We start from the raw sequence: 22,846 nt of genomic DNA on the forward strand, positions 1-22,846 counted from the left end.
ATAGTCTCAAGAATGGTCCTTAACTTCTTAGTAGTAGTGTTGTGTCGTTCGTGAACGTTTCGTTCAAAAGAACGAATCTTCTGGGTGAACGAACTGAACCGAATCACTTCCTGAAAAGATCTGTTGCTGCAGTTTACAATGCAAGATGAAACCTCCAATATGAAAAACGGGTGGCTGAGCCTTAGACTGTCTCAGATCCTTTCATTGCGAATGATACTGTTGCTGAGTCGCTCAAGGCTGCACCTCTCCCTCTCCATACCTCTCATGTCTTGAAGTCTGTAAGTAGGACTAAATATTTTATTTAATAATTAGGTGTCGCAAAAACATACATGCTGTTCAGAGTTTGCAAATGGTATCTTTATTCAACTAAATTTGCAGCTCACTGGCTTATCCTTCATGAACGACAGTTCAGTTCACTAGTTAGCTTAGCTGAACAGAAGTTTTTATTGGACTTCATTAGTTGTAACCTACAGAAGACAATACACAAATGTGTACCATAACCCACAAATATTTCACTATGCACAAACATGTATTTGTTGTGTAAAGTCATATCCACAAAAATACAGAGTGATTTGCAAATATGCATAAAAACATTTTAATTTCACATAAAAATTATATAGGTTTTACAAATGTAAATAGTTTCAACACAACAAATACATGTAAAGTGATATTCTGGATCCATTTTTATATATGACATACATTTTGCACATTTGTAGATTGCTTTCTGTCAGCTTGTGGGCCCCGTGACATTTGTGACTTCCCTCATATTTATTTGTGGAATTTTGTCCAATTCGTACCATAGCAGATCTGTAAATAGGAATCTGTAAATTGAGGTGCAGTTACTAGCTCCCTCACATGAGCTGAAGGAACTACAGTCTACCGGAAGAAGAGTCATCTGTAGACCCTGACTACATCAGCCTCTGATTGGCTATACCGTTCCAGGTGTCTGCTCATTCTCGTCTTGTCATTATTATAACTATTACTATATTGTTAATATTAATATTACGACTACCATTGCATTATTATTATTTTAAGTGTGTATTGTGCTACTGTATGCTCTCTTACCTCCTGCTCTTGTCTCTTACCTCTCAGTTGTCGAGCAGGAACATGGGGGCAGCAATCATAGATCCAGACTCTACAGCTCCGGAGGCAGAAATACCTGCTGAAAGCGACAGAAGGAGAGTGTAGAGAAACGAGAAAGCACAAAACTATGGGAGAGAGAAGATGGCGAGTTAGTAACATGCATTAATGGGAAAAGAATGCATACAGATGGAGAGGGAGAGGAAGAGAGAGGTGCATCATGGGAAGTCTCCAGGCAGTCTAGACTTATAGCAGCATAACTAAGGGATGGTTCAGAACTCACCTGAGCCAGTCCTAACTATAAGCTTTATCAAAAAGTTAACTTATTAACTTAGGTTCGGGAGCAGGGCCACGCCTCAACCACACCTCTAATTACTTGTCAAGCCTAGTTATACCCGGTCTATCCTTCCTGCCCCGTTTGTCTTGGTTTTCTCGAGGACAGACAGACCGTGCTTCACGATCACTTTAAACCAAAATACAAAATTCAAAAGAGTCAAACTACCATGGATACTGAATTACAGATCAACTTGCCTGATTCAGACAACGATCTGTACGACGACTTGTTCAAAACCGGCTATCCTTCAGCTGTGCCACAGCAGTCAGACCACAGCAGTCAGACCACAGCCAAGCGCCCCAGCGGAGTCGCTTGCGATCATTGGTTAACATACCATGGCCCCACCGGCATCTCCACTCAGGCTCCCCTAACGAGATCTCTCCGACTCCCAGTGGATCCCAGGCCTCTACTCCTCCATCAGCGAGGGACAGAAACCGGGGACGCTCCAGCCATAGTCGCTGGAGCTGCCACCAACTTTCCTCTCATCACATGCAGCTGGATATCCTCCACAGCGCGGTGTGCCCTCCTCTTCAATTTGGTCATCTCCACTTCCTAAAACGGAGCCTGACATTAGAGACTGGACCGTCGCCCACCTTCAGTGATTCTTAGGCATCACCCTGGACTCAATGTCTTTCCAGGCATCTCTGCCCTAAGAGAAAATACAGCGCATCACTCTGCTACTGTCGAACTATCTCCTGGCAGACAGATGCACCAAACGCCAGCTAATAGCCCTCCTTGGCCACCTCAATTATGCCATTCGCATAATTACACAAGCAAAATCCTTCCTGTCCAACCTCTTAATCAAAGCCACAGCCATCACCTTTCTCCACGATGGAGTCGTCCTGGATGATGCATGCAAAATGGAAATGCGTCTGTGGCAACATTTCCTGTCTTCTTGGAATGGCATTTCCTTCTTCTACGATGACATTATCACTCAACCTGAGGACATTCAACTGCACACAGATGCAGCTCCTACCATAGGTTTCGGTGGCTACTATGGAGGGAGATTGTTTGCTTCAGCTTGGCCCTCAGAGTTGAAATCTCAAGACTCGGAGTCCCGCTCTCCTTTGTCTGAGCTTCACGAGCTATACCCATTTTCATAGCGGTCATTCTTTGGGGGCATGAATGGTCTAGGAAGTCAATACTCATCCACTCCAATAACACAGCAGTCAGTGATGCTAGAGATTAGTGTGAGGCTGTGAAGGAACTGCATGATGGCAAAGGTTGATCTCGTTCTCTAGCCATCATGCAGTTCCTTTGCAGCCTCACACTAATCTTGGCTCACCACCAGTTCATCCTCAGGGCAGCCCACATTCCTGGATACCACAATAGCATCGCTCATTCATTGTCTCATTTCAGAAATCCCAGAATCGGATTTTCAGCCCATACATGGTTGACTTAACTCTAGAATCCATGTTCTTGCTGGCTTTTTTTGGCTTCCTGAGGTGCTCTGAATTTACCCTGTCTTCATCTGCCTATAATCCTTCTCATTGGTGCAGCGTCCACAGCAGCCAGACTGGGCATCTCAGATCAAACCATCCAGGTCCTTGGCTGCTGGCTTGCGGCATATCACTCGTACATCCACAATAATCTTAACAATCTCCGCCAAGCCCACACTCAACTCAGCGCAATATAATCTGACTCTTTTGGGGGCCTGTAATCAGCTCAGGTGGAACCACGCCTGAGACGGAATCCCCACGCTGAGTCTCCCACCACCCGGTCTTCAGTACATCCTCCCAGACCAGCCTAACTGACAACATCCCTCTTCCATCATCACCCCTCCCCTTACATCTATCAATCTGTCCTCAACATTCTTCTACCTCCTGAATGTCCATTAAACCTTTAAATGACATATTGTTGCGGCATGGTCCCAAACTGGGATCTGATTCTACAGGAGACAGCTTCCTTCTCCTGAGCCTTCAGCTTGACAGCTGCAGGCTCTGGCTCCCATTCTACCCAGTAGACTGTAGGAACCACAAGTGACCCTGCATTCTGGGAGCGCAGTGTTCTAGTTGGGTAATAAGGTACTATGAGCTCTTTAAGATACAATGGTGCCTGACCATTGAGAGTTTTGTAGTTGAGGAGAAGGATTTTAAATTCTATTCTGGATTTTACAGGGAACCAGTGCAGAGAAGCTAATAGTGGAGAAATATGATCTCTTTTCTCTTTTTGTCAGTACATGTGGCGCAGCATTCTGGATCAATTGGAGAGTCTTAAGGGACTTATTTGGGCAGCCTGACAATAAGGAATTGCAATAATCCAGTATAGAAGTAACAAATGCATGGAGTAGTATTTCTGCATCATTCAACCCATGCAGTCCCAACTATGCATGGGTTGCCATCACAACAAAGCCAAGCGACTGTAAAGAAAACTCATCACCCTGCGGCCTGCTGAGAGCGAGAGGAACGAAGACAGCCGACTTGAGCCAAAGTTGCCAGGCGGGACCGACAATGCCTGAAAGTGCCTGAGCTCCTGGGATCTCCACACGAGACGGAGAAACACATCAGCTCTCCAATATAAGCTTCTCTGCACTGGCTCCCTGTAAAATCCAGAATAGAATTTAAAATCCTTCTCCTCACCTACAAAGTTCTTAATGGTCAGGCACCATTGTATCTTAAAGAGCCTTTAGAACACTGTGCTCCCAGAGTTTGGGTTCAGGAGGCAGGCACCATCTCCACATTTAAGAGTAGGCTTAAGACTTTCCTCTTTGATAAAGCTTATAGTTAGGGCTGGCTTGGCTGAGTCCTGAACCATCCATTAATTATGATGCTATAGGCCTAGACGACTGGGAGATTTCCCATGATGCACTTCTCTCCTCCTCTCCCTCTCCATCTGTATGTATTTTTATCCCATTAATGCATGTTACTAACTCGACATCTTCTCTCTCCCATAGTTTTGTGCTTCCTTGTCTCTTTCCTCTCTCCTTCTGTTGCTTTCAGCAGGTATTTCTGCCTCCAGAGCTGCAGAGTCTGGATCTTTGATTGTGGGCCACCTGCTGCCCCTGTGTTCCTGCTTGACAACTGCTACTACAATTGTTATTATTAGTCTTATTACTATTATTATCATAATTATTCCTATCACTATTCCTATTAATATTACTTATTAATATTAATATTACCAATACCATTACATTATTACTAATTAAAAATTCTAGGTGGAATTTGCATTGTGCATTTCCACCAGCCTGTGTAGGAAAGACAGTACAGTGATCCAGAGAGGGGCCTGTGGACCAGCTTTCGTTCTTACTTGGTAAGCGGACAATGCTGATGTCAACACATACCCTAAACCATACAAAATTCCAACCATATTTTCATCAAAATATTTCTGATAACATTATAGGCTGATGACACTATAGGCTCTTCTTTTGTACAGCCTATTTTTTTATTTACTTAAATTTTAACTTGTCTTATTTGGTGTAACAGAAAACACAGGTATAGATCTCAGAGGTATGCAACTTTTCCACAGCACTGTTAACACTATGTCCTGTGTTGACAGGGTTATGGTACCAACACCTCAGTGATGACTTTATCAGCTGCAGAGCCTGTCTGTCTCCAGGTTAGCTGCAGTTTTTATTGTTACCTGTCTCTTCTCTGCCTCCAGTCTCTCCTGCAAGGCCTGTTTTTCGATCCTCTGCAGACACTCGCTCCTCTCTGCTGACACTCTCTCCACTGTCATCTTATCAAGAGCTCGGATCTGATGGTAAAACCACAAGTGTTGGGAATTACAATGCTTAAAGGGGCACCAAATTGTGTAGGTGCAATCAATTAATTAACTAACAATTAATTACATAACTTTAATTAATAAAGTACCTTGGGGGCGCTACTCTTAAAGAAGAGAAATGATCAAATCAATTGATTGAGTCTGATTGATATGCTAAACTATCAATTTGGAACTCTGATTAATAATTAAATTAATAACTATAATCAAAATGACCATTAATAGCTAGTAGGTTAAAGGATTTGGAGTTCTACATAGAAGAGGTTGGCAGCATATTCACTCTTGTGCAACATTAAAGAAACCAACGAAATTATACACAAGCATTTATTAAGAATATAATAAAAGCGAAAACACACAATATGAAATCTAAGTCTAAATGCACTAAGCTACAGAACAAAAGGAGGGTGTGTGTGTGTGTGTGTGTGCGTGTGTGTGTGTGTGTGTGAGAGAGAGATCCAAAATGGCTGTTTGGATTCAAAAACTAATTCAAGATGGCGTCTGAGGCCATGTTTATAAAGAGTGTGGCTGTGTTAAAAGGCCAAATTACAGTGTACAGTATGTGTGTGTGATCACTGTAGGATAATGGTGCCCGGTTAAAAGAGAATAGTTAGTTTGCATGCAAGACCCTGTGTAAAACATCACTAACATCAACTTAGCATGTGGCTACCAAATGACCTAAAAGATGAGACGCATCACAACAATAAAACCTCAACAAAAAAATCAATACATGTACATTTACTAAACAGTCCTGTGCTTAGCCAAGTACACAGTTACTCTATGCTATGTTGTACCCAGTTATTATGTTACCAGTCCATGGAGGGATAAGAGTTCACCTTGGTGTACTGCTCGGTTAGCTGGCGATTCCGTGGTCAGTCCGTCAGAGAAGAATTTGAGTGAGTTCAGAGGTGTGTTGTCTGCAGGATTGTGGGAAACTGAGATGTACTGTATGGCTTTCCTTTGTTTACAGCTCAAAAGAGCATGTGGTCTCATAATAAAAAGTTCAGTTAAAGTCCGACGAATGAACAAATTCATCTGGAGTCCCAGTGGTCCCAAAGACAAGTCACACACATCATGACTGCAACCAGAAACGTACGACAGCAGCCAAGGCAGCTCTGCTTTGTTAAGTTGTTCACTTCTACAGTTCCTCTAGTTGTACTGCTTTTTTATTCAATTGCTTCAGACAAGAATGTTCTCTCTGTCAACAGTTTGTGTTTGCTATATAAACTGAATTGGTCACTTTCCTGTTTCAACATGACAATGTCCCCACACAGCTCTTCGCTTGACCTGGAAATTGTTCTGGTCCGCACTCATGAAGGCCATTCCAATGCTCTTATTTGTACTCAGATACTACACTGCAGTTTTATACCAAAGTGGTCAGACAAATAACAGAACCAACCCAAGTAGATTTAGTTTTTTATTTTGTTTTAATTAAAAATAATGGATCTGTGTTGTGTGTATAGGTCTGATAAACAAAATAACCGTCAACAACTCTCTTTATTCATTAGTAAAATGTTTCTCTTTACGATCTGTTATTTCCCCTTTTAATCTGTATCATGAATAATATAGTCTGTTGTCTTTCAGCAATAAATACATTGTAATCATCATTTCCATTCTGTCACAAGAAGGTATGTGAGGCTGAAAATCTCCGTGCATCAGGCAGAAACTAGTTTGATGTGAGATATGGTCACATAATTTCCACTTTCCCTAAAACATTTGGGCTAATAAATCATTTCAAAAAATTATAAATTATTAAATAATGAATTTACAAAAAAATATCAATACATTCATGTGTAAATAATTATTAAGCTAAATAAAAAGAATTTAAAAAGCATTGCTGCCATTAGAAATGGTTCATGTGCATTCAGGTTCTGAGCAGTTCATTTACACACTGTAGTTCAACTATACACAGTATAAATACAGAATAATGCAGGTTTTACATGAAGGTGCAGATGTTGGTTAAACTGTTTATTTGAAGGGGAAACAAAGACACACTTAAAAAACACAGCGCTGCGCTGGCAGAGACAACTGTAAATGGTAAATGGACTGTACTTGTATAGCGCCTTTCTAGTCTTCCGACTACTCAAAGCGCTTCACACTACATATATCACAGTCACCCCATTCATACACTGATGGCATGCTAACTGCTCATCAGTTCAAAGAAACTAACTAAGCATTCACACACACTCACACACCGAAGGCACAGCCTTCGGGAGCAATTTGGGGTTCAGTGTCTTGCCCAAGGACACTGCGATGTGTGGGCTGGATCCAATTAAGGGAATTGGGATATACCCATAGGAATTTGAATATAGTTTGATTTGACCCCTGAACTCTCTGGATAACACCTTACTAAACTTCAGCTAAAAAATAATTATAAGTCCATGAGACTTTTTTCCCACGACCCTTGCTCTGCTTGTATGTGAGCAGTTTAAACCCAAACCAAAAAATAAAGTGAGCTAACTTTCCTCCTGTGTTAGCATGTGTATGTTACCTGGTAAGTGTTCTTCCTGTCCAGATGACCCATCTTGCTGTTCATCAGGTCTTGGACAGTGTGGATTTCAGTCTTCATCTCCTCCTTGGTGGCCTCCAGCTGGTTCTCCAGTTTACTGATGAGAGGTTCACAGCGGCAGCCGTTCAGAGGAGCCTGCAACACACCGCAAATATCAACAAAACAGCACTCACAACAAACATGTCCAACAAACTCCAAAATCCCAGGTACAACTTTATCCAAGTATGAAGTCTTTTAACTAATCTTTTTTGTTTTTGCTAAATTGTACAATAGTGTTTGTTCATATTTACTATGGGGTCACAGTAAGGCTAAGTGCTGGTAAAATTACAGAAAAGGAGCTATGCTGAGTATAGCTTAGGTTAATGCAATGCAGATGGAGCGGGAGAGGATGAGAGAGGAAAGAGGTGCATCATGGGAAGTCTCCCGGCAGTCTAGGCCTATAGCAGCATAACTAAGGGATGGTTCAGGGCTCACCCAAGACAGCCCTAACTATAAGCTTTATCAAAGAGGAAAGTCTTAAGCCTACTCTTAAATGTGGAGATGGTGTCTGCCTCCCGAACCCAAACTGGGACCTGATTCCACAGGAGAGGAGCTTGATAACTGAATGCTCTGGCTCTCTTCAGTACCAGTTTTTATTCAACAACCATTATCACAATGCTGGTTATTGGTCCAGTCCAGTTGTGAGTGTGTTCAAAGAAGTGGAGTTCTTGATCACAAGCCTAGATGTTTGTTCAACCCACCCAATATCCAAATATTAAAAGTAAGGCTAAGGCTATAAATAAGTGTGAGAACTATCATATAGGACTTTTATTGATTTATTGGATTAAGTATATAAAATAAACGGTTTACCATTATCTTCCATACTAACATTTATGCATACAGTGGTGTGAAAAAGTGTTTGCCCCCTTCCTGATTTCTTATTTTTTTGCATGTTTGTCACACCTATGTGTTTCACATCATCAAACAAATTTAAATATTAGTCAAAGATAACACAAGTAAACACAAAATGCAGTTTTTAAATAAAGGTTGTTATTATTAAGGGAAAACAAAATCCAAACCTACATGGCCCTGTGTGAAAAAGTGATTTCCCCACCTGTTAAAACATAACTTAATTGTGGTTTATCACACCTGATCACTTTATCACAAAATGAGAAAGAAAGTAATTGAGATCTATCATCTGGAAAATATTATAAAGCCATTTCTAAAGCTTTGGGACTCCAGTGAACCACAGTGAGAGCCATTATCCACAAATGGCGAAAACATGGAACAGTGGTCAACCTTCACAGGAGTGGCTGACCGACCAAAATTACCCCAAGAGCACAGCGACGACTCATCCAAGAGGTCACAAAAGACCCCACAATAACATCCAAGAACTGCAGGCCTGACTGGCCTCAGTTAAGGTCAGTGTTCATGACTCCACCATAAGAAAGAGACTGGGCAAAAATGGCCTGCATGGCAGAGTTCCAAGACAAAAACCATTGCTGAGCAACAAGATCATTAAGGCTTTTCTCATTTTTGCCAGAAAACATCTTGATGATCCCCAAGACTTTTGGGAAAATACTTTGTGGACTGACGAGACAAAAGTTGAACTTTTTGGAAGGTGTGTGTCCCATTACATCTGGCGTAAAAGTAACACGGCATTTCAGAAAAAGAACATCATACCAACAGTAAAATATGGTGGTGGTAGTGTGACGGTCTGGGGCTGTTTTGCTGCTTCAGGACCTGGAAGACTTGCTGTGATAAATGGAACCATGAATTCTCCTGTCTACCAAAAACTCCTGAAGGAGAATATCCGGCCATCTGTTCGTGACCTCAAGCTGAAGCAAACTTGGGTTCTGCAGCAGGACAATGATCCAAAACACACCAGCAAGTCTACCTCTGAATGGCTGAAGAACAACAAAATGAAGACTTTGGAGTGGCCTAGTCAAAGTCCTGACCTGAATCCTATTGAGATGCTGTGGCATGACCTTAAAAAGGCAGTTCATGCTCAAAAACCCTCCAGTGTGGCTGAATTATAACAATTCTGCAAAGATGAGTGGGCCAAAATTCCTCCACAGCGCTGTAAAAGACTCATCGCAAGTTATCGCAAACGCTTGATTGCAGTTGTTGCTGCTAAGGGTGACCCAACCAGTTATTAGGTTTAGGGGGCAACCACTATTTCACACAGGGCCATGTAGGTTTGGATTTTGTTTTCCCTTCATAATAACAACCGTCATTTAAAAACTGCATTTTGTGTTTAGTCAAGTGTGTTTCTGCTGCCCAAGCAGACAGGATAGTCTGACTGAGTGAAAACAGGCTTAAAGGAAGTGCCCTGGTAGCTGAATGGTTGCAGTGCATGCCAATATAGGTGAAAATGCTCATACAAGGTTTAAACCAAAAGTGGACACAATGTTGCGTAAAAAATCTTTCTTCTATCTTGGACATAATTATCATGGTGATCAAAGTGATTTTACTGATGTATAAAAATGTCTCTATAGCTCTGTATTACTTGGTATTTTATTGTAAACTCTGTACATTTTTCCATGACAGGATCCTGTAGGAATCATGACTCCATTTTTCCAGTGACCAACTGATTGGTCAGTAGTCAGGTTGTTGGCAGGTTTTGATCCGATCCTCTAAAGTTAACCTGCTCTGGAGCCAGCAAATGAGCCAGCTTTGTGATACCCGAAAACCTGAATTAAACCCAAAGATAGCTGCTAACCCACTAATCTTGCTTTGAGATGTACGGCCCCAGGTCTTTTTTAGTGTCACTTCATTCAAATCAACTTGTTTACATCTTCAGTGAAAATACACCACAAACTTGTGATATGTGGTGATGCAAAATGTTGTGGTCCTGGTGGTAATTTGCAGTAGGCCTAGTAAACATTCACCTAAATCTGTCCAGTGCAGCTGTCAGAGGCTGCAGATGCGGCGGCCAGTAGCTCCTTCAAATGTCGCTACATTTTTAATTTGTTATTTTTATTACTGAAGCACGTACTGAGCAAATACCTATGACAGAAACACACTCACCGGTATTGGAAAAAGAAAACGCGGGGATTGGATTAAGTGCAGCAGACCCTGGGACGATCATTGCTCAAGGTATCTTGAGCACCCAACTAGACCAGCTGGACCAAGCATCGCCAGGAAGAGAAGGAAGAGTGCTGGGATAAGAGCTAAGCTAACCCAGTTTGGACCTAAGGCTGCTCCACTAACCAGCCTACTCCTGGCTAATGTCCGGTCGCATGAAAATGGAATGGACGAAATGGGACTCAGGCTAACCCAGCAACAGGAAATCAGAGACTGTTGTGCCCACATCTTATGGAGACCTGGCTCCATCCCAAGATCCTGGATCAAGCTATTGCTTTGTGCTCAAACATAGTCAAAGGGCAACTAGGGCTACCGCTATCGATTATTTTAGTAATCAAGTATTCTACTGATTATTCTATCGATTAATCAGGCCACTGAGCAAATATTGATTTCACAGTTCATGAGTTATTAGCCAAAACATAAAACACGTAATAACTGACCACATGGTGGCGCTATAGATACCCTGATTTAATATGTAAAGCATTTCCACATGGGGCAGCTGTCCATAAAATATGAATGCTTTAGCACTTGTATTTTTTAAGATTTCAGCTTTCAAACATTGCTCCCATAGATTTCCCATTATAAATTTAATACTTAAAAAATTATATAAAATCACGAATCACAAAAATAAAGAAAAGTAATAGCATACATCTCGTGAAAAATATGTACAATTTGACAATGAAACAAAGTTTTTAGCACTAGCGGTACAGGAGTAGACAGAGGACAAAAAATGGCTGAATGATAATAATGAACAAAAAAAGATGTTTTTTAAAATGCACATCAACGTAAATATTGAACAGTAATATTAAAGACTCACATTGAATGATGAGCTTGAGAACACACAAAATGCATAACACACAAAATTTTGTGTGAGAGCTGGAATATGCAAAAGAGAAAATAAGACAGATCTCTCAAAATACACAAGTAAGTGGTTTACTGTTTAGAAAAAATCTTTTTTTTTTGCTTAAATTGCATACAATAATATTATCTGTCAAAACTAAACCCATGTAGTGCATTTAAGTGCCATATTACATTCTGGGTTTTTGCTTTAAAAAAGGTATATAGTTTCAACCTAACTACAGCTCAGGCATAATGTAAGCCTTTACTGTCTTCTTTGTGGCATTTGTAACAGGCAAACACAAGTGGACAGTAACTGTGACTATCATAATAATAAATAACATAAATGAAGCTCAGGCTTTCACAAATTGACTACAGCATTTTATTTTCTGTGGTTAATATCTTGAAAAAAACCTAGCTAATTTAGGAACATCATAACTAGTCACCATATTGATTTATGTTGTTAACTAGCCATTACATATAGCCATAATTAACGTAACCTACATTCTTTACTAGCCTTCATATACCTTGTGTCGGGTCCACTCTGTGGACTGGATGCATAGACTGTAACGTTATGCTTTCTGCTGAGATCCTGAAACATAGACGTCGTGCTATTGTGGTAGGCTAGTTCAGTTTTACAATAGACACACTATACAGAGTTTTAGTGGACACATTCTGTCACTTTCTCTGGCCTGTCTCTTCTCTGCGCCCCTCACAATTTTCTCTCTCTTCCTCCGCTTTGTAATGCGCACTATCAAATCACACCAAAGATGCTCTGAATCGTCTCTGATCACACAGAGCGTAAGTGCGTTGTGCGACAGTAATAATCATTTGTGTGAAACACAGTGCGCTGTATATAGTTAGATGGATTAAACAAAGCTTCGATACAAATATTTTGAATCGATGATTTTTAGTAATCGAGTTACTCAAGGAATCATTTCAGCCCTATTATCAAACTATCTTGTTGATACATTCCCCCAGACACAAATTAAAAAAATGCACTACAGCCTTATTACTTTCTTGGTGTATACGTGTATAGGTATATATGTATGTAAATAACTGTTGTTTTATTTATTTTATTCTATTCTAAATTTAAATATCTGTATATATGTTCTGTGTGTGTAGTATGAAGGGGCTATAACTTAGATTTCATTGTGCAACCCTGTGTTGTAAAATGACAAATAAATTACCTTGATTCATCCATGTATAAGGACTTGAGTTTACAGAACACATAACTGAGCAGCTACATGAATAATAATCTTTACTCTGACTGAAGAGGGGAATCATTTGTGCACTTACCTGCATGATCTTGCCATCCTTGCCGCGGTACAGTGTGTAGAGCTGATAGGCTTTGTAGCTGTGTGGAGGGATGGATGCATGAAGGGAGGATCCTTGCAGTTTGCCTTTCCTCTTGTGAAAGACTTCGCTGTGCCTGGTCTCTCTGCGGCGGAGGGGGTCAGACAAAGACGGCTGAAACATCAACAGCACCTGAGGTTAATGGGCCTAATTATTCCATCTCGTACATATCTAACAGTAACTGAGGAAGGGGAGAGTGCTACTCATTGTCTTCCCCTGTCCAGAATTTCGACTAGAAACCGTTAGCTTCTCTATTCTTTAATGAACATCAGTACGGATTAGTGTGTTTTTCAAATTGAAGTGACTTCAGGGACCTACTTTTTCTTTCTGTTTCCTGTTCTTTCCCCTCCTGGTATTTGACTCGGCCACCTCAGCATATTTGCAGGCAGCTCGGTCACTGCTCTGAGTGTCATCTGCAGCAGATGCACTGTCCTGCAGGGAACAGGAGGAGGGAAAAGTTTGGTAGAGCAGTTTCCTGGAAATGTTTAAACACTCAGGACATTGAAAAAATAAAAAAGATCTAAAGCTGGCTTTTGGTTTCCCAGAAATATGTATCTTGTACTGCTGGCTAAAAGAGGAATCTAGTGGCCACAGGTATTTTGGCTTATTTTTAAATATTTCCCATAAGTGAATTCACTAATTTGCCCATTTTGAAGAATTTGAATTCTGGGGGTTAACTTGGTGTTGAAGCCAAATATGGACAGATCTAATGTGGAAGAAAATATTGAAACAGCTAAGCATTTAAGTTTAGCAATAAATTACATTGTGTCTACACAGACATCTGTAGGCCTGTGCTACTCCTGCGATTCTATGATTGTGTACAGGGCACTCCTTCCAACCAGGGAAGTTGCAGATTTACCGATGCACATGGATGCACACAATGGCAAGATGGCTTCCCCCTCTTCTGAAGTATCTAGAACTAAATGAAATCAAATGAGAATTAATGTGCATAGGATGCCATCTAGAGGGACTTAAAAATACAACTACAAAGGAAATAATGGTATCAAAAGTAGACAAGTTAAGCATAGAAGAGCTGGGTCTTATCAAAGCCCCACAACAGGAGGAGCAAGGACGGAGCAATGGGATTTTATAAGGAAGGTGCACATTGGAACTCAGAGTTTAGACATGTACTCTGTTTGAAGTTACATTAAACCTACAGTACTCTACAGTTTGTTTGTATTGATTGAACTCTACAGTTTGTTTGTATTGATTGAAAAAGTAACTCAGCGTTGAAGTAGGGGACCTAATTCCAGCTGGCCCTGAGGGAGGTTTTCCTACGTCACTAACCCAAAGCCATGAAACAATGTGTCTAAATCAACATCTGTAGTCCTGTCATTTATGGATTCTTATTAATTATTAATTGACTTATCTCAACAAATACTAGTGCTAGACAAAAAATATGCCTCTCATCCTAACCCTGAATTGTACAAAGAAAGACTTCTCTTATAAACAGAATTCAATAATCTTTCCACTAAACAAACTGTAAGAAAACAAAGCAAACCTATTACGAACACAGTGACAGGGTTGGTAGATTGTTATGGCCTTAGACAAGCGGCTGCTAATCGTATGATCCCCGAAATCCGCACGCCACAGGGCTTAATTTCTACTTATCCTGAGACCATAAACAACCAGTTTAAACAATTCAATTCTAATATTTACATTTCAGAGACTTCTGCCAACCTATCAGAGACCCAGGCTTTTTTAGAACGTCTAAAAATTCCAAGGATTAGTCTTGTAAATCAGTTCAACATAGGTGTCATAATATCTTTCATAGAATGCACAAAACCTAAAAGGATGGTCATTACTTCCCATTTCATTGGCAGGGAGGGTAAATACAATCATGTTGACCGTCTTACCCCGTTTCCTGTACTTTTTTCAAATGATTCCTATTTTCGCACCCAAGTCTATGTTCAAAGAACTAGATAACCTAATTTCCTCTTTTGTATGGAACAAATCTACCCCACGGATGAGGAAAACCTTTCTGGAGGTACCCAAACCAGCAGGGGGTCTGGTTTGCCCAGTTTCATTTATTACTACTGGACAGCAAACATAAGCAAATTAATATATTGGTTCTCCATTTTGAAAAAAAAACAAAAAAAAAAGCAGGGCCCAATTTGGGCTAGTATAGAATTGGACGGCAGCCCAGCAATTTCCCCAATTTCCCCAATTTCAAGGAAAAAATTGGACGGGAACTGTCCCGTCCAATTTTTTCACAATTGAGAATGACTTCCGGATGGGAGCCGAAACGTCTTGATTCTGAAAACAGTGTCCAGATGACTACGACTGAAACCTTTTCTACGATTCACTGAAAAAGTTTATTTCTCTCATAAAAATAACTCATGTTCCCATGAGTCAATATATAATCATGTGATATTCATAAGCCAATTATCAGGAACTACATGGAGAATTGTCCCCCTTTTTTCCCTTTATTTTATTTAATGTATTAGGTTATTTATTTTTCTGACTGAAGTTTGTAAAGCCTTGGGATGAGGTGGTGGAAGGGAATATATGCATGTATGGTTGTGTTAACAAATGAAAAACTATAAATAAAGTATTTTAAAAAATCAAAAAAATAACACTCAAATACAAACACCACGTTTTTTTTTGGTCCATCTTCAATAAGTCAATGTCAAAGGAAAAATGAATTAAGTCTTTTCAAATAATTAAAAAAAGTAAGAAATTAATCTAATCATTTAAGTTAGCGACTGTACTTTGTGTGCTGGTGTGTGTGCTTGTGTGTGTGTAAAGCATTTAGGACATACAGTAGTGGGGTTTCAAGGGAAATCGGTTTGTATTTTTCTTTTCTTTTAAATTAGGATGAATTCAGTTCAGTGCAGTTAGGCAATAAGCTGGCTCAGCTCAGCGCTTGGATGTGGGTTGAGGGTGAGTAAATGAACACTGAACGATGAGTGTATGAGAAGCCTGGAGAATTGAATGAAGTAGGAGACTTCACTTTCATTAGGCCCACAAAAACAAGGAAGTTCAGTGCAAGTTCTGAGCAGGATAAGGAAAGGATTTAAACTGCTCCAGGGATCAGCACTCAAACAGTCAACTTGAAATTGGATAAAGTCTTTAAGATATCTAATTTCTTAAGCATTCACACTCCTCACCCCTCTCTGTTCTATTCTCCTCCATACTGCTTTTCTTCAGTTGTTCCCCTCCCCTTGACTCACAGATGTCTCATTTATGTACTTAACTTTCTCTCATTCGAAGGTTTTTAGTTTTGTCCTGTTCTTTCCCTTAATTCTGCTATTTAAACTATCAACACAATAATTTACAATTGCTTTGGCACAATGGTCCAGTTTTTACCTTACAGGGCAGCATCTCATTTCTGGGCACCGACTGAGCTCTGCCCTCCGCCTTTAGCTTGTCTCTCCTCTTCCTCACACTCCTGCCACGCACAAAACTCTGCACCTGAACACACACACACAGGTGACAAAATTAGTGTAATCAAGTAGAATCATCATGCATGCTTAGTAAATAAAATAAGGCAGCAGATTATTGATCCCTGAGGTTACATACAGTAAACATTACATTTTTATACACACCACAAGTCACAACTAACTAGGGCTCACTTTTCAGTTTTTACTGGTTTTTACAGGGAAGAGGGAAAGGTTTGGTAGAGCAGTTTCCTGGAAATGTTTAACGTACTCAGGTTCTAGCAAAAAATATAAAAGAGCAAGATCTAAAGCCAGTTTTAAGATTTCCCATAAATATGTATTTTGTACTGCTGGATAAAAGAGGAATCTAGTGGCCAAAGGTATTTCTAAATGTTTAAATTTTATTTATACAGCGCCAATTCATAACAGGAGTTAATCTGGGAGAAATCTGATGTATCTTCCTAGTTCTTGTCAGTACATGTGCCACAGCATTCTGGATCAACTGGAGAGTCTTAAGGGACTTACTGTGGCAGTCTGATAATAAGGAATTGCAATAATCCAGCCTAGAAGTAACAAATGCATGGACTAGTTTTTATGCATCATTTTGAGACAGGATGTGCCCTTTTGCAATGCTACGTACATTCCATCATTCACATATGCAAATTCACTACTTATACCCTGTTATTTTTTCCATTATTATTTACTTTGTTTGTTTAACCTCTTCAACTATAGACCCACCTTTAGGTAAGTCATCACAAACCTGGATTTTTAAAAAGGAGATTTGTTGAAACTGATTCTATCTGGATTTGATGTCCCCATACTGAAAGAATAACCAGCTTACTGCAGTTTACAGTAAACAAGTCCCTCTGTGAGCACAGCTCAGAAAACATTTCCAGTAATAGCTTTAATGAGTTGCAGATTATGCACCAGACGCTCAAAGTAATTAGAAAAAGACAAATAGATTAAATAGTGGGTTAAATTACACTGTGTTTGCACAGAAATTTTAATTTGATTTTCATTTGGAATTTATTCAATTTTTACACACTTAATAATCACAAAAATACCTAATAAATTCCCAGATATATATATTTTTTAAATAAAAACGGTCAGAAAAGGAGTTTTCTCAGTGGTCTAAGATGCATATTGTGTAACTGCAATGCACCCGGTTCAATTCCATCTAGAGAGCTTTGTTGCTAGTCATCCCCTTCTCTCTCTCTACTAATGTTCCCTGTCTGTCTGAACTGGTAACTGTCAAATAAAATTTTCATTCCCTGTTCTTTTGTGTTTTTCTGCACAAAAAAAAAAAAACAGAAAATGATGCAACAACTGCAGTAGTGAAAAATACACAGATCTGCAATGAGCAAATTGAGATTTTACAGGTTGAACTGTATCAGGGAGAACCAAAACCATATCTCCTCCTCCACTAATGGGACTGTATGTCTACGATACCTGACCTAACCTATATTATAATGTTGTGGCACAATATTGTGTCTTATATATTACATACTGTTGATTGTGTTATAACAATAGTGATTACAAAATAAAGATAACAATTAACAACAATGGTAGTATTTGTAATGATGATAATTGTGATAATAATCAGCAATACATAGTTATATTAACTTATACTAGATTAGGTCTTCAGTCTTTCCTAAATGTAACACTGGCTCATTAATTTTTGTCTGTGTGTGTCTTCTAGTGTTGTATCACATGTTGTATGTGATACATACTATAACATTACACATTATGACATGATATACATGTATGTCATCACCACGTTGTTAAGTGAATGTTGACATGAGTGGTGGAGACTTGCATTGTCACGGTGTACATTCATATTTGGACCCCAGGAAGAATACAAATAAAGAGGACACTTCACTTCAGATTTAATATGTTGATTATTAGTCAGTGATGGTCACTTATTTGGTCAAATTAATGTAATGCTTAATTACAGTTTAAATGTCTAAGATCAGGTTGCGCCACCAGTTGCTCAACTCACCTACCTTATGTTGCTGCAAATCATTCCATAGAGGATGTCCATAAAGGGACAGAGAAAAGAGTATAAAAACTTCAGCTTTTAGGGAGGTACTCAGACATCTCCACAATTGTTTGTGGACACTCTGCACGAGGTTCTTGACGACGACACAGTGGAGAGAATAACCAGAGATACCTGGACATGAGAGTATGGGTGCCACCCTGCTGAAGCTGCTGTGTTTCGGAGACCCAGAAAAATTACTGCAGATTGTTTTGTTCTCTGTTTTTGTGTTGATGTTTTTCTGACATTTAATCCTCTACAGTTTATTGCTACCTCTTTATCAATTAAATGAAGTCTATAATCTAGCAGCAGTAGTGGTGCACAGTCAGGAGTTTGCAGAGAAAACATTTCCTGAGAAGCTACTCGTATGGGGGAAGAGTACTCCCTTGATGCAGAGCTTTCTTCTAGTTTAAGCGGTGCCAAAATGTCATTGTCACAACTAGTGTACAATTCTTTGCATGGTGTTGTGGGGTCTCTGAATGGCTGAAGAAGAAATGAAGACTTTGGAGTGGCTTAGTCAAAGTCCTGACCTGAATCCTATTGAGATGCTGTGGCATGACCTTAAAAAGGCAGTTCATGCTCGAAAACCCTCCAATGTGGCTGAATTACAACAATTCTGCAAAGACGAGTGGGCCAAAATTCCTCCACAGCGCTGTAAAAGACTCAAGTTATTGCAAATGCTTGATTGCAGTTGTTGCTGCTAAGCGTGGCCCACCCAGTTATTAGGTTTAGGGGGCAATCACTATTTCACACAGGGTCATGTAGGTTTGGATTTTGTTTTCCCTTAATAATAACAACCTTCATTTAAAAACTGCATTTTGTGTTTACTTGTTATCTTTGACTAATATTTAAATTTGTTTGATGATCTGAAACATTTAAGTGTGACAAACATGCAAAAAAATAAGAAATCAGGAAGAGGGCAAACACTTTTTCACACCACTGTACATTAGTGCTACACAGTAATGAGTTTGCAGAGGAAAAAGTTCCTGAGTGCTCCCTTGGTGCAGGGCCTGGTTCCAGTTCACCAGAAGTGGGAAAGACTTCCCAGAGAAGTGACCTGGTAGCACACTAGGCTTGCCTGAAGGCTCTCAAGGTAACATAAAGTTGCATGCCTCAAACCCCAAACCGGTGCTGGTAGTGCCTCATCTCAGCCACTGGGATGACCTACAGCCAGAGATAAGAGAGATCCTCGCCCAATGCAAAATGTAGTACTAGTAGTAGTAATAAAGGTAAAGACTCTGGTATTAATAATAATAATAATAATAATAATAATAATAATAATAATAATAATAATAATAATAATTAGTAGTAGTAGCAGTAAAGTAGTAGTAGTAATAAAGGTAGTACCACTAGCATTAATAGCAGTAAACACTATTAGTAGTAGTAATAGTAGTAGTAGTAGTGCCTAATAGTAGTAAAGTAGTAGTAGTAGTAATAAAGGTAGTAGTAAAGACTGTAGTAGTAGTAAAGATTGTAGTAGTAGTAGTAGTAATAGTAGTCTAGTAAAGATTGTAGTAGTAAACACTGCAGTAGTAGTAAGGATTGTAGTAGTAGTTATAGTAGCAGTAGTAAACACTGTAGTAGTAGTAAGGATTGTAGTAGTAGTAATAGTAGTAGTAGTAAAGACTGTAGACGTGGTAGTAGTAGAGATGGTAGTAGTAGTAAAGATTGTAGTAGTAGCTTAATCAGCATTCCCACAAATTAAAGGAGTCCTACACCAGCCAGGGGACACCCACTTCGGAGGTATCCAGGATAACCTCCTGATGATCCTGGAACAATCAGCTGTATGTAAGTGGCAGTCGATACAGCAATCTGGGCATGGCTGGGCCAACTTACATTAGGGCTTTTCGAAGAAGTGGTTTTCCCTAAGGGAGGGGCTGCATCTGGCTATCACAGTACATCTCCCCAATAGAACCCTGGTCTGTTATACGCCAATAAACCATCAAGCCATTTTTGGTTAAGAAATTAAGGCTTTGCATGATCCCCCAAAAAAAAAAAACAACCAAAGAGCCTCTCTAGGCCCACAGACCTGGGAGGACCAAATGACTTCAACAGTAACTACAACAATTGTTACACTCAGAAAGGAGCTGTTATTAACTAAAAGCTGCACTAATTAATGTTTTTTAACTTTTCATATTAGAATTATGACCCAGCTCTGCAATCCCCCCTTAGCACTTTTTAGCTTCTTTTACCATACTGTAAATGCCACTCATCAACTTCAACTATCTTTATCCAGATATTACTGTCCATACGGTGGTATCTTCTGGTGTCATGATACAGATTCCAACAGCAGAGCTAAGCTTTCTTTAATAAACTGAGTGATGTGTCTATGTGAAAAAGGTGGTCAAAACTCTTTAAAGAATGGATCTTTTATCATTTACGTATTGAGAAAATCTACATTTTCATGGAAAATGCAATAAAGAGTTAAATACATTTAGTCATTTTACAAATTTTACCCAAAGAACCAAGTATCAGTCTGAGAGAAATAAATGACCTTATCATGGAATCTTTGCAATCTATAATCAATTCAAGGAATTAAAATGGTAGTCAGTGGAATAGTGAAAATATAAAATGTAGTTACTTAACATAACAAATATAAAATAAAACAAAGGAAGGGAAAGAAAAGGAAAGAAATTAACACTTTACATGACACAAATTTCATGTCATGTCATAAAAAGCAGTCTTGGAATAAGTAATACACTGCCATTTAACAGAGTATGAGCACAAAAATGTATCTCCAAGTATGAGTTTTGTTTACGGATGCCTGTACTGGTGAGACTGGGAGGTACTGGTTTTACCTGGGGAGCTTTGGTCAGTAGAAGAGCCACATCTGGGTTGTTGTGCTCTCTGGCCTGGTCCAAAGCTGTTTGACCTGCCTGCAGAAACACACACACACAGACAGTAAGGACAGTGAAAATCTTACTAAAACAGATAAAGTAATAACCGTAAATTTTCAAATAGTGGCAGAGGCTTTTGTTTACCACAATGGCAGAGAAATTTGTAACAGCCTTTGGTCCTAAATCCAGTTAATGCAAACTCAATACTTCCTTCATGTTTACCTGTTGTCTCAATAAATTCAGTATTCAGTTATTTCCACAACATTCATAATTCAATCCACATACATTCTCTGCTCATATTTTTAAATGAAATAGTGTTTTCAAACACTAATTATTTCCAGTTGCTTCCACTTTGCTGTTTTTTATGCTATTGTTGTCATATTGTACATATTCTTTACTATTTCTACAATATATTTCACATTTTATTGTCTATTTTATATTTATGACTTTTGACTAGCAGTACTTGCTTGCTATCTTTTTCTACTTACTATGTTTATTGTATGCACTATAATACCAAAGCAAATGCCTTGTACTGTATGTGTAATACTACTTGGCAATAAAGCTGATTCTGAACTCAACACTTTCTGCACAGGTATTTCACATTAAAAGTCTCAGAGCAGCTCAATGGACATACTTTTTCCCTTTTGTTGAGTTTCACTGACAGTAGCTTAACAGAGATCGTAATAAACTTTTGTTTGTTAAAAAGAGTGGTGAGTAGTACATGCCTCTTGTAGTTGTTGTACTGATGGAATTAGTGCTGTGGAAATGTACATTATGCTCACTTTTTGAGACTTGGCCATTATTTGACTACTTAACCTGACTACTAACTTGTAAGTTAACTTGCATAACCAGTCTTTATCACGATGTGATCCTAAACCTGTGGACATTGGTGGGAAATTTAAACTGACAGAAAGTGACAAAGCAACATTTTCTGGTTAACAGTGATCAGAGCAGCCAGCAACTTAGAGGATTTCTGCCGTGCCTATTGAGGTACAAATAGTTTTCAGCAGCTACCTATGGTTTCTATCAGTGTGTAATGTTGCCTAGTGCAGCTTTAAATAGATGGCAGGAGGTAGGGACAGTGTGCTGCTATAAGAATCCCTCAAGAGGAAATTGTTAACACAAAAGAAATGTGTGCTGACTTGAAGATGAAGAAAGGCAAAGTGAGTACACAAACAATTCTTCTGAGCATTAATAATGTAGAAAGGCTGTGGACACTCACATTGTTACACATACGGATGTCTGCTCCTGCCTCCAGCAACAGACGTACTGTCTTCTTATGATTCAGAGCAGCTGCCACATGTAGCGGTGTGTCCCCAGCCTGCAGACTCTCACACACACACACACACACATCCGAGAACAAGAGGGTGGTGTGAGAGTAGACCCTTTATATATTCAAAACTACAGGACTAAAACTAAAAGACATCTCTGATGCTTTTATGAACATTTACATCTTATATATTAACCAGAGGCTCTATGCTGAGTGACAAACTGTCACAGTCTGTCATGTTCTCTCCAGCCACTACAGTCCCTCACCCGATTACTGATTCCCTTCACCTAGTACACACCTGCATCCAATAAGCACTCCACTCCCCTATAAATCCCAGCTCCTCACCACAGTCAGTGTCCGGTCTCGTTTAGACAAAGGATTGTACTGCTCCTCACCACAGTCAGTGTCTGGTCTCGTTTAGACAAAGG

The 22,846-nt window shown here is 39.5% G+C and overlaps 1 protein-coding gene and 1 long non-coding RNA gene across 13 annotated transcripts in view; one reads left to right on the forward strand and one right to left on the reverse strand.

The window, feature by feature from the left end:
- The window catches only part of ankrd6b (ankyrin repeat domain 6b), a 98,192-nt gene that overhangs the window by 11,564 nt on the left and 63,782 nt on the right, over positions 1-22,846 (reverse strand). For 10 of the 12 annotated variants that reach the window (XR_006374962.1, XM_044169625.1, XM_044169621.1 and 7 more), the window contains 7 exons: positions 22,371-22,469; positions 21,110-21,187; positions 16,206-16,310; positions 13,215-13,328; positions 12,840-13,028; positions 7,620-7,772; positions 4,994-5,107 (listed from right to left, as the gene is read on the reverse strand). Coding sequence is in view for 11 of the 12 variants with exons in the window: in XM_044169625.1 (XP_044025560.1) it covers positions 4,994-5,107; positions 7,620-7,772; positions 12,840-13,028; positions 13,215-13,328; positions 16,206-16,310; positions 21,110-21,187; positions 22,371-22,469 (852 nt within the window). In the remaining variant the exon portion in view is untranslated. The remainder of the gene's footprint in view (positions 1-4,993; positions 5,108-7,619; positions 7,773-12,839; positions 13,029-13,214; positions 13,329-16,205; positions 16,311-21,109; positions 21,188-22,370; positions 22,470-22,846) is intronic. The other 2 variants (XM_044169630.1, XM_044169626.1) reach the window with 1 other exon arrangement.
- On the forward strand, positions 7,711-12,747 carry LOC122863283. Its single transcript, XR_006374964.1, has 2 exons — positions 7,711-7,843; positions 10,167-12,747. It is a non-coding gene; the product is annotated as an uncharacterized LOC122863283 (long non-coding RNA).

The sequence above is a fragment of the Siniperca chuatsi genome, linkage group LG16 (genome assembly GCF_020085105.1).
Source record: "Siniperca chuatsi isolate FFG_IHB_CAS linkage group LG16, ASM2008510v1, whole genome shotgun sequence".
Classification (NCBI taxonomy): domain Eukaryota; kingdom Metazoa; phylum Chordata; class Actinopteri; order Centrarchiformes; family Sinipercidae; genus Siniperca; species Siniperca chuatsi.